We start from the raw sequence: 12582 nt of genomic DNA, 5'->3' as shown, positions 1-12582 counted from the left end.
CACCAACCCGTCGATCGCGATCAACTGGTCGATTGCGAGGCCTTGACCAGTCGATCGCGAGGCGTTCGGGCACCTTCACCCGCCACTCTCTCCCCCCCCCCCCAACCTCCGAGAAGCCCCACTACCTACCTCTAGTGTAGTGCCCGCTTCCCGCGGGGTGGACGGAAGTCCTGGGTGAAGCCCACATCACTTCCGGGAGCTCTGGAAGTGCGCAGGCTGCTCTCCTCCCACAGCTCTGTCACGTGCTGGGGGAGGGGACATCGGCTCCAGAAGAGGAGTCCAGCGGCTTCCCTGGGAGGCATGAGTTGAGCGCAGGGATCGGCCCCGGGGTTTGGCCTGAGGAGGCTCCCATGAGGATTTGTCCACGTGGCAGGAGGGGGGGTTTGGCCTTGGGGAAGGCTCCCGTGAGAGTTTGGCCCTGCCGCGTGCAAGGCGGCTCAGCTCCGGGCCAGGCACCCGCGGGGGTTGGCCGCACTGTGGGAGGGGAGGGGCGGGCGCACCACAGGAGGGCGGTTTGGCCCTGGGGCAGACGTCTGCGGGGGTTGGCCACGCTGTGGGGGGAGGGGGCTGGCTTGACCAGTCTGCGCCGCGGGAGGGGGGTTTGGCCCCAGGGCAGGGGCCCGCAGGAGTTGGTCGTGCTGCAGGAGGGGGTTGGCTGCGCTGCGCTGTGGGAGGGGGGTTTGGCCCCGGGGCAGGGGCCTGCGGCAGGCGCCCGCGGGGATTGGCCATGCTGTGGAAGGGGGTTGGCTGCACCGCGGGAGAGGGAGTTTGGCCCCGCCGCAGGGTGGGTGGGTTGGCCCCAGGGCAGGCACATGTGGGGTTTCCCTGTGCCGCGGGGGGAGTTGGGTCTGGAGGAGGAACGTGCTGGCTTCCCTCTGGGGGGCGATGGAGGAATCCTGGAAGGAGGCAGATGCAGGGGAGACTCTGCTGCCATTGGCACCCCGCCCCCTACCCCCACTCCCCAGCTACAGAACTCTGCCCCCATTCCCGTTTCCACTCCCCAAACTCTGTCCCCTGTCCCAAGCTACAGAACTCTGTCCCCTGTCTCATCCCCACTCCCCGAACTCTGACCCCATTGGCACCCTGCCCCCTGCTACAGAACCCTGTCCTCTGCTCTCCTAGTACCCTATTCCCTGCCCCCAGCCACAGAACTCTGTCCCCACAAAATGTACAATTATAAATACTTCATTTTAGATTTAAATAGCATGAATTTAAAAAAGACCATTTATTTCATAACTATAAACAGGTGATTTTTAATTTTATATATCGCATAATTTAAAAATAAACTGTTTCAGAGTGTAAGTAAGGGCTGGGGATAGCAAATGATGGACAGGAGGAGAATAGAGAGGGTGGGGCTTCAAGGAAGGGGCGGGGTGGTAGATCTTTGCCTGTTCTGAGATTCAAAAAGTGATCTATGGTGTAAAAAGGTTGGAGATCACTGGTCTAGGTGGACAGGTTGTGGGCATAGCAGCAATGAGGAAGAAAGCAGTAGTCTGGATTCCTGGAGTTGTACATCATCTTTTCCTATGCTTATGGGGTTATAACTTCCCCTGAAATTGGGGGCCTAAGCTTTGCATATATCAGCATTTCTTTTCCTTCCTGCCTTCCCATAGGATGCAGCTGTGAGAGTACATGGACCTTCATCACCTCTGAACCCCATGGAAAGTCCTTTCATTTGGGCTATAGGCTTAGCCTCCTTCCCCAGTCCATAGACTCCAGCAGGAGCCTATAGCAGTGACTTCATTATCTGATTTTTTTTCTTTCCTCGCCTTTTGTATTTAAGCTTTGGTTTTCAAGGCTTTGTTCCCTTGTACACATCAGGTATTTTGCAGCCTTCTTTATATACATAGTCAAGAGGTTAATGGGAGAAAACAGAGAACAGGATGTCTGGGATAACTTAAAGACAAAACAGAAGTTTACTAAACAACAAGAAATGCAGTTATTGAGGTCTGTCCTTTAGGAATATTGTTTTCTGTAGTCAGTTCCTGTATGAAAAAACAACAAATGGTCTGGTAGCACTTTATAGATGGTATCATGAGCTTCCCTGGGCACAGCCCACTTCTTCAGATGACTGGAGTTCTGAGTTGGGGATATGAAAACTTGAAATAAATAGGAGAGGTGAGAGAAAGAAAAAGGGAGGAGAATGAGAGACACAGCATCATTAAGTATCTGGAGAATGGATACTTAAACCTAAGCAGATGAAAATTGAAGTCAATACAGGCAGTCCCCGACTTACGTGGATCCGACTTACGTCGGATCCCTAGATACGAACGGGGTGAGGCAACTCCCGCACATGCGCAGCAGCATTCCCGGGGCTCGCTCACCTGGGTCCTAGGATCCTCCTCCTCCTCGGGCCGGCTCCGACTGGGGTCCCGCAGAGCTGCCGGGCAGAGGAAAAGTGCCTCCCCACGCCTGCTGCCCCCCCCACCCCAGTGCCAGCAACAGGCTGCCCCCTCCCCTGAGCAACAGGCTGCGGAACAGACAAAAGCAGCCTCTCTGCCCCTCCTCCCCTCTATACATGCCGGGCTCCCGGAGCGCAGCAGCGTCCCCAGGGCTCGCTCACCTGGGTCCTAGAATCCACCTCCTCCTCCTCTTCGGCCGGCTCCAACTGGCCTCTGCCTGCAGCAGCTGGCCACAGGGACAGGGATCCCGCAGAGCTGCCGGGCAGAGGAAAAGTGCCTCCCCACGCCCGCTGCCCCCCCCCCACGGCCTCGCATCCTGCACGCCTCCCCCCTCTCCCCCTGCCAGCAACAGGCTGCCCCCTCCCCTGAGCAACAGGCTGCCGAACAGCAGACAAAAGCAGCCTCTCCGCCCCTCCTCCCCCTATACATGCTGGGCTCCCTGGGCAAACAAAGACTCCACCAAAACAAACAAAGTGCTGGCCTCATTGTGTTAGCAAAAAAAGGACCCTCCTCCTAGAACCCTGGGTGGTGTGTGGAAATAAAGCTATTAGCTCAAAGCATGGTGCAGAGCTGTTTGGTATTTGATGAGTTACTCCTTTAGTCCTGAGTTTGTCACAGGGACAGAAATAGATGTGAAATCTTCTGAACAGGGGAACAGACAGCAAAACAAACATTAGAGGGGAGTTAACCTTTCCCTATGCTATCCAAAACTAAAAAAAATGTTTGGCTAGAGTTTCCCCTACAATATGTACCAGTTCCGACTTACATACAAATTCAACTTAAGAACAAACCTACAGTCCCTATCTTGAACGTAACCCGGGGACTGCCTATACCTAAAACAGGAAGGATACGACTCTGGGAGCTTTTAGCACCTTCAGTGGTTATTAAATAGGTAGAGTCCCCACCAGCCCATATCACGATTGAGTCCATTAGCTTGTGAATTGAATTTGTGGGTGAACTGGGATTCCAGGGCTTCTCTGTGTATTTGGCTTGTAGAGCTGGTTTGTGACAAGACAGCCACCTGCAAGTCTGTCAAATTGTAATTAGGGCAAGTTGAAATGCTCACCAATAGGCTTCTATATATTTTCTTTAGGTATATCCAATTTCTGTCCATTGATTCTTTCCCTCAGAGACTGTACAGTTTCTCCAATATATATAGCAGTGGGGCACTGCTGGCATTTGATGGCATAGATCAAATTACTGGATGTACGGTCAAATGACCCTTTGATTTTGTGGCTTATGTTGTTTACGCCAGTGATGAATTCGCCAGTGTAGATATATGGGCAGAGTTGGCATCTTTTTTGATTGCAGGGCTGGGTTCCTGGAGGTTTATGATGTGGTTGTGTGGCATGGTTATCAGAAAGAATACATTTCAGGTTAGTGAGTTGTCTGTAGGCAAGAATAGGTTTTTCTCCTAAGGCCTCTGAGAGTGAGGGATCATTTTCCAACATAGATTGTAGATTGTGTATAATGTCTTGGAGGGGTCTGAGTTGTGGACTGTAGGTAACAAGAGGAGTTCTGTTGTTTTCTCTTTTGGGTCTGTCTTGAAGTAGTTCATGTCTGAGTATTTTTTTGGCTTTGTCAATTTGTTTTTTCACTTATCCAGGTGGGTATTTTATGGGTGGGTATTCCCCAAGTGGCTCCTGTATGAAGGTCACCTGCAAAATAATCATTAAAAAAAGGCCCTTTGCTGATCCTTTTTTCATGCACTAAGAAATCTGTATGGTTCAAATCCTGTCTGTTTATTGTGGAACCTTTGAGGGAGAAAAGAGGTAGGGAATGTCCAGTCTTAGGTTAGAAGGTGGAGTAGCTTTTAATGATTTATTGCTTATGCATAAGTTATGCACAAGTACTTGTATCCTTAGACCAGAGGTGATCAATTATTTTTTACCAAGGGACACTTCAGAAATTTTTGAAGTGGCCCTGGGCCTCACCGGAAAGGATGGAGCCACATGCTTCCCCACCCACAAACTATGATTGGTCTGGAGATGGAGGAAGCACGTGAAGTCTTTGCTGCTCCTCCCAGAGGTTCCCCCTAGGCGCCCAGACCCCTGGTGGTAGGAAGAGACTTCACACACTCCCCCTTTTGCCCCCAGGCTAATCAGGGTTTGGGGGCAGGGAAAGTGCACAAAGTCTCCTCCCACCATCCAGGAACACGTGGCTCTTCTAAGTGCCATGCGCTCCTTGAAGGGCAGACAAAACCCCTAGGGTTGCCAGATGATTTCAACAAAAATACTGGACACACTTGACATTACATCACAATTGACATTACACCTTAGTTAGAAAATACCGGACATTTATATTTTCTCATTTATATTTTCTCAATTTGTTTCCCGAACAGAAAGCTCAAATACGGGACTGTCTGGTTCAGAACCAGACACCTAGTAACCCTATTTCCCCCACTGCTCCCGGGCCCTAATTGGTCTGGGGGGGAGGGAGTGTGGCAGGACCTCTGCAGGCCGGATCAACCTGCTTGGCAGGCCAGATCCGGCCCGTGGAGGCCCCTTTTGCCCACCCCTGCCTTAGGCTCACCATCACGTTCTGCTACATAAATCCTGCAGAAGCAATACCCTGCAGATATTAGGTGGTAAATGTACAAAAGAATTTGGCTGAATATAAAATCCTAACAGTAATACTGTACTGGCTTTTTCTTGTTGTTCTTCCTGAACAAATAAAATACATGTGGGAAAAATGCAGAGAAGATTTATCAAAACATCTTTTAAAAAAGATGTTGGAGAATACGAGACAGTCCTATTAGGTGAGACTCACCTGAATAATTTGGTACACCAAACTTATAATCACATCATAGAAGATAAATTAAAGTCCTCGTAATGGACTAAGGATAAAAATTAAGATTATTCAGTACAAACCCATTCCACTTGATTGTAAATCAGATTCTTCTCCTCCTGTATTATTTTGTAAATGTAACCTCTTTTTCCTATAGATCTGTCCCGATGACAAACAAGGGTCTCCTCACTAAAGGAAAAATAAGTGAATTAAGCAAAACAGTAGACAAAATGCAAAGCCCTTTTTCCCCACTTCAAATGGACAAAGTTCTTTCACTGTGTATACTGAACTAGAAGCATACACAGGTTTTTTCTGGCAGAATTAAGAAGAACGAAGATATAACATTTTTTTTCATCTGTGTCACTGGTCCCAATCCAACTTGGCTTGCTAGTTAGTATTTGATGGCTGTTTAGTGGTCCTTTTCTGCCTTGGGAACTTTGTTAGTTCTTTTAAGAAATTGGTATAAACATCTGTCAGCTGTTTGAATCCTAACAACATTGGTACATTGTTGGAATATTATATTACTGTAAAAACTGAGAAGTATTATACGTATACAACTACAGAAATGAGAAGTGTTAACTTGAAAAGGTCTTATTTAAAAGGAAATATAAACACTTGGTTTATCTTTAGTTTGTATTCCAGGTAGAACTGCAGTTACTAACTTAACATCAGGTGACACGGCATCAGCTTTAAAACCTGCACCTAGCCATAGTGGACAACCACAGGTATTTGCAATTATTTTCCAGTGTAAACATAATTTCTCAGAATTAATATTGTATAAATTGCAAATAGTATGGGAATAAAATTTACAAACTTAAAAAAAAATACAGTTGGAGTATAGTATTTTTTATTTATAGAATAGGCAAAACAATTTCTTTTGGTGTTTCAGATTTTGTTTAAATTTTTGAATTTAAAACAAGCTAGGAATTATTAATGAACTTATTTTGACATGTGAAGCTCCAATAGCAGTGAATGGATTGCTTGTGTATATTGATTGGTAGACAAGATATTACATCGTAAATAGATTAAGAATGCAATAATTTACAGAAAGACCTAGTATCCTCTAATTGTGGGAACAGTTATGATAACCATCAAATTCCCTGTGTGTTCCTAATATGGAGGAAGCTTGGAAATGTCTATTTTTAAAATTTGTTTTAAAGGTGAGAAATTTTTAAGAAATTTCCATAAAAATCTGGAAAGACAGCAAAATTAGGTGACTTGGAGAAGCTTTCTGCATGGTGAATAGTTAGATCATAGGAAGTTTATATCTGTTTTAGAATGTTCCATATAAGTTAACAAAACACTTTTTAAAATAAAACTATGAAAACAAAATGTAAATTAGCAAAAGCAAGGAAAATTCAAAGTTATGATGGAAGTGAGCCTTTTAACTATAGTTGAGTTTAATTGTGTTCTTCAAATTGTACATTAAGTGTAATCCTTTAACAGCTGAAACCAAGTGCAGTGGCTATACCATTTTTGCAAGCGAATGATATAAAACATAACTTATCTCTGTTTTAATGTTTAGAGTTTTGTTCTCTAGAGTAACTCAAGCTTTTGTCATCCTCATAAGCAGCACAATTTTTGTCACTTTTTCTTGGCAAAGGAATCATTTGAAGAAAAGAACAGGCTTCTGAAGGAGCGCCTGGATAGACTATATTCTGGAAATGAGCGTCGTTGTGCTAGAGCTCCAGTATATGGCAGAGACTTATTGGGAATTTGCTCTTTGATTGGTGAGAGGAAGGGGCCACAACACTGTTCCACTGGGGACAACAAATGGAGGTGGTCTGGCTTTGTGAACTGTTGTCTGTCTTTGCATACTTCCGAAGGCCCAAGTGATCCACTGCAAGCTCTGATCCTGACATCAGATCAGCAGCAGGAATCGCTAAAGCATGTTGTTAATAGGTAATTTGTCATTTTAATAATTGTGGATTTCTACTAAGATTACTGATTTCTAAGAATTATTTTCAAACACCTGTAAAACTGCTTTTTCCTGTTCATAGCTTATTCATTTTAGGTCATTTAGCATTGCAGCAGCAAGACATGCATTACAGTAACCGTTATATTTTTATTTAATGGCTGAGTTTAGAATCTTCCGTCATTTAAAATTGTCATTATTTCCCCTTCTGTGTCTCTTCAGTGTTTCAGTTGAGACTGTCTACACTGGGAAGGTTTGATAACAAAAGCGCTGTTAATATGCAAAAGTCAGTAAAAGTTGAAATCCAGCCAAATTGCCTATTCTTGTCAGTATTTCATAGCCACATTGCTAGGTCTCCTCCCAACAGATAGAGCAAAGGATTATGGGTGAGCATCCGTAGTGCAGTGTTGTGGTAAGGCAAAGCCAATTCCTGCCCTTCTTGGGATTCTTTCTGAGTTCTCCCACTGCACTCTAACTTGCTTAGAGCAGTATGAGTAGTTCTGTGAGCTCTTTGTGCTCAGGAATGTCAATGCAGCGCAGCAGTCTTTCCTCTACAGCAGCAGTTTCCTATTGCTGTGTTTCTGGCAGGGCAAAGCCAGAACATTTGAATGATTTGCTCTTTTTGTTTCCCAAATGGAGCAGGTCACTGAGCTGTCAGATGCTTTGAAAGAGTAAGGGCACATACCTGCATTGCAGCAGATATCAAAACACTGAGCACAGTCATCAGCACCGGCATTGTGGGATATTGGCGGAAGCCAGTTGTTTCAATAAAATAAACAGCAGAGTCCACACTAGTTCTTTATTGATAATAAAGGGAGAGGAAAAGACAAAAGTCTCTTGGAGGAGTGGAAGTTTTTTTGTTGCCCAAACTGGTTTTTCCCCTACAGAAGTTGTAGTGTGCACGCTCTCATTGTTATGTTGCCAAAAGGCAGTTTTGGTGATAAAACATGCCAGTGTAGATAAGACCCAAAATAGAAGAATTTCTCAACATATGCTTTCTGATTACTGTGTAGAGCAAAATGCAGTTTTCCTTGAAACCCATGACGCAAAGGGAATTCATAGTAAAGCAGTGTTTCTTACTCTGTATTCCATGGAATACTGGTGTGCCGTGTGGCAGTCGGAGGTGTGCCGTGAAGAACAGAGTTCAATATGGCCACCCTCAAAGGGGCAGGCAACCTTTTTTTTCCCCTCAATAATTCCTCCCTCTCCCCCCCCCCCCCCCACGATCCACTTTCTCTCCCCCCTCCCTCCCAAATAACTTCCCCGGCCTCCCCCCCCCCCTTTTTTTTTACCCCTTAACAAAAAATTCTTGGTGTTCCTCATAAAAAAAATTGTTTGGTGTTCCTCAGTCTTAAAAGATTTAAGAAACACTGTGGTAGAGAGAGCATCTAACACTTCTTTTGAAATGCTTACAGTAGGCTTATACAGTTGGTGCTGTTTCTTACAATCTGAGCTGCCATTCTTTGGCTTGAGGGAGGATTGATGCGTGGACTTTCAAGTCTCTTCTTTGAAGAGCAACTGACCCATTATCTCTTCCAGGAAAAATGCTAGTTTCAGTTTCCTTTGTGTGAAATCAATGCCTGTTTTTTTCTTAAGCAAATTTATTTAGCTTCCACTAACTCATCAAATATAGAGTAGAAATTAATATTTAAATTTATAGAACAGTGTTTCGTCTAAGCATGCACTTGTGTGACTTCTCAGAAAAGAGTCAAATGCCACCAAGCTGATTAGCAGAGCACCTGCAGCGAGGTGTTTCATTCCTACCAGTGAGCATATTTGCACATGTCTTGGTACACATGAAAAAATGTTTGAGGTGTAGTTGAGTTAGTCTGTAACTGGAAAAACTTAAAAAACATCAAATAGTCTAGCAGCACCTTAAAAACTAACAAAAGATGTAGATGGTATCATGAACTTCTGTGGGTACAACCCACTTCTTCAGATGATAAAAAAAAAATGTATTCCTCAGATGGATGGAAAAAATCCACACACAGATGGAAAAAAATTAGAGGGAACCTTATGATAGATCCTGATCTTGAAAATAATTTGACTACTCGTGGGAGTAAAGTTCTCTATGAAGACTCAAGGCTTTAATCCTCTTGTTTTATTGCAAAATATTGTTTTGTAGCCATCATCCCAATTGATCCACAAAAACTAACTAAAATATTTTGCTTGTTGAGATACCTATAATATTTAGTGAAAGGCACAAAGGATTATGAAGCTGTTTAGATAATCATTAAGAATAAGATTACCCTGAGGTGCTGAAAGATAAGTGCTAGTATTGATCACTTAAAAGTGCTATTTCTTTTCCTCCAGTCTGTTGAAATGTTTTGCTGCATTTTACAGGGCTCGCTGTGTGTTGCCAGCTGCAATTGCTGCTCCTCCATGTTTGTATGTAGCAAATCCTCCCCCTTCTTATAGTCATAAGATGAAAGTCTTCAAGCACAATCTTAAGCAGAAGGTAACTCCATATTTACATGAACTGCAACAGATTACGACTCCATGCTTATTACAGTTCCCTGACCTCCGACTGGTGCAGTATGATTCAGGTAAAGGAGAATCTGTATTACACAAATCTGCTTCCTATATCAGCAGTTGAATGCTGTTTATAAAGTCTTTATAATCTCTTCTTCTTTAAACATAGGAAAATTGGAAGCTCTTGCGGTTTTGCTTCAGAAGTTGAAAGCTGAGGGACGCCGTGTGCTCATTTTGTCTCAGATGATTCTAATGTTAGATATACTGGAGCTGTTCTTGAATTTCCATTTTCTCACATTTGTGAGAATTGATGAATATGCTAACCATGAACAACGTCAGGTAAGGTTACTTTATCTGTTTGCCACAGTGATAGCTAAATTTTAGGTTTGAGTACTGATACATGAAACAGGAAACCTGCTCTGTCATTTCTCTATATTTTGTTCACTTTTCATTACATTAGAGTGAGTGTGAATTTACTGTTGGGTTTATAATTCTGCTTATCAATTTTTGCCCCCCATCTAGGAACTGATGAAAAGTTTCAACAGAGACAAGCGCATTTTCTGTGCCATTCTTTCCTCTCACAGTCGTTCCACAGGTGTCAATCTTGTGGAAGCAGACACTGTTGTGTTCTATGATAATGATTTAAACCCAGTGATGGATGCAAAGGCTCAGGAATGGTGTGACAGAATTGGGAGATGCAAAGACATCCACATATACAGGTGACTGTTACACCGAGCAGCTTTTTCTATAGCATGCTTTTATTTAAATTAACACTTGGAAAAAAAAAACATTGTTTCTATGTGATTTAAAAGTCACATGAAAAAAACTTAATTTTTAAGCTAATTAAGGAAGTCAACCAAAATACTAATTTACCATTATATTTGGTGTATTGTAACTATGTTGGTTGTAGGATATAAGAGAGACAAGATAGGTGAAATAATATAATTTATTAGACCAACTTCTGCTGGTTGGAAGGTGGAAGCTTTTGAGCTTCACAGAGCTCTTTTTTTAGGTCTGAGAGAGACATATCCAGAGTGACTGACTTCAATGCACATTGGAACATGAGGTTCACATGTGCTGTAAAAGACCACTTAAAATGAAGTGCTAGCACTTCTGCGAAGCTGAAAAACTGACCCTTCCACCAGAAGAGGCTAGTTCAATATTAAAAGTCTTAGAGGGATAGCCATATTAGTCTTGTAATTTTAAAAACAACTTTTAAGAAAAACAAGTAGTGCTGAGACACCTTTTGTTAGTCTCTAAGGTGCCACAGGACTTCTTGCTTGTTGTTTTTTAAGTTGGTCCAATATTACTTCCAATACCTTTCTCTCTCTCTCTCTCTCTCTCTCTCTCTCTCTCTCTCTCTCTCTCTCTCTCTCTCTCTCTCTCAAAGAAAATTTTTCCAGCGGGATGACGGAAGTGACATCATGTGTCACTCTGCGTCCTGCTGCCCCTCCTTTCAGCCTATCTTGCTGCAACCCCATTAACTCAGAGGGTAAACACCAAGACAAACAGCTTATAGGTCTGTAGTTGCAAAAAAAAAAAAAAACACCACTGTGACTATGAGTAGGTAAACCCGGAGGGTAAATTCTGCTCTGCTCTGCTCTCTTTCTTTGGCTTTCCAGGCCACCTCCAAGGCTGCTGCAGCTGCTTGCCCTAAAAAAAAAAAAAAAAAAGAGCTCCCACATACCTGCAGTGTTGCGGTGGGGCACTACATGGGCATAGCTCACTGCAACGGGCACGGGCATGCCTGCCTCCAGGCGCAGTGCTGCCAGTGCCACATGAGGCAAGAGGGACAGGCCAGTGCTCCCTTGATGGCTGCAGAGCTCTAGCCCACCTCCCCCATGCTCTTTGCCAGTGCTGAGACCCTGTAAAAAATTGGCCATGCAGCTGGAATTTACATGGGTTCCCCCAGGGTCCTAGTGAGTGCTGGGTATTCAGAGCCAGCCCAGCTGTGAGCTATGATCTAAGGATGTTAAATTGCGGTTAATTGACTAGTCAAGTAGTCGATGAAATTTCCATCAACTAGTCAATAGGCACTTCCACATTCTTCCTTTGAAATGTAGAAGAGCCCCATGCAGGGGCAGCATTTGTATATTTCAAAGGAGGAATGTGGAACTCTGCAAGCTGCCCAGGGCCAGAGGGAAGTCCCGCTGACTCCAGGCTGCACACAGGCGTGCCTGCTTTGAAATGTACAAATGCTGCACGAGTCCGAGATCAGCTGAGGAGCTCCTCAGCCTCTCCGTGAAGGCTACATGCACCTGACAAAGTGGGTCTTTGCCCACGAAAGCTTATGCTCCAATAAATCTGTTAGTCTATAAGGTGCCACAGGACTTCTGGTTTATGCAGATTCAGACTAACATGGCTACCCCTCTGATATCTATTTAGGAATATGCATTAAAGATGTGATGGGTAACCAGTTAACTGGTGATGTTTATTGGTTAATGCTGTGTTTCTCAAACTGTGGGTCCCGACCCCCTGAGGTCACGAGCAACTTGGAGGGAGGTTGCTGCAATTTAGGGGGGGGTTGCGAGCAACTTAGAGGGGGGTCCGGTATCACAAAGTTTGAGAACCCCTGGGTTAATGGTTAAGCAGTACCGAGGAGCCGAAGGGCTGCACCAGCCCCACCGGCAGCTGGGGCTGGAGCAGCCCCTCCCCCACGCCATAATCAGTTAACTAGTCAAACACTATGTTTAACTGGTTAACCAATTAAATGGGCTTTTACATCCCTCTCTTCTGCTAGACAAATCCTTACAAATTCAGTTCTATTGTTCAAGATAGTGGTTAAAATTCTTCTTTGCTTTCTATCAACCATTGTGGTTTAACAAGTTGTCTGCCATTTTTTTCTAGGCTTGTAAGTGGTAATTCTGTAGAAGAGAAGCTTCTGAAAAATGGCACTAAGGATTTGATCCGAGAAGTAGCTGCTCAAGGAAATGACTATTCCATGGCCTTTTTAACACAGGTACTTTTTATGTTAAGATTTTTTTCCAAAAAGATTTCTCGTAATTG

General features: G+C 44.1%; 1 protein-coding gene across 8 annotated transcripts in view; it reads left to right on the top strand.

Moving 5' to 3' along the window:
• EP400 (E1A binding protein p400) overlaps nt 1-12582 on the top strand; it is a 104860-nt gene that overhangs the window by 55523 nt on the left and 36755 nt on the right. For 6 of the 8 annotated variants that reach the window (XM_075898395.1, XM_075898394.1, XM_075898391.1 and 3 more), the window contains 6 exons: nt 5820-5914; nt 6793-7091; nt 9448-9650; nt 9746-9915; nt 10099-10295; nt 12424-12535. In XM_075898395.1, the coding sequence (XP_075754510.1) occupies nt 5820-5914; nt 6793-7091; nt 9448-9650; nt 9746-9915; nt 10099-10295; nt 12424-12535 (1076 nt within the window). The remainder of the gene's footprint in view (nt 1-5819; nt 5915-6792; nt 7092-9447; nt 9651-9745; nt 9916-10098; nt 10296-12423; nt 12536-12582) is intronic. The other 2 variants (XM_075898396.1, XM_075898393.1) reach the window with 2 other exon arrangements.

Source organism: Pelodiscus sinensis, chromosome 15 (genome assembly GCF_049634645.1).
Source record: "Pelodiscus sinensis isolate JC-2024 chromosome 15, ASM4963464v1, whole genome shotgun sequence".
NCBI classification, from domain to species: Eukaryota; Metazoa; Chordata; order Testudines; family Trionychidae; genus Pelodiscus; species Pelodiscus sinensis.
This window is presented reverse-complemented; position numbering and strand designations above follow the sequence as displayed.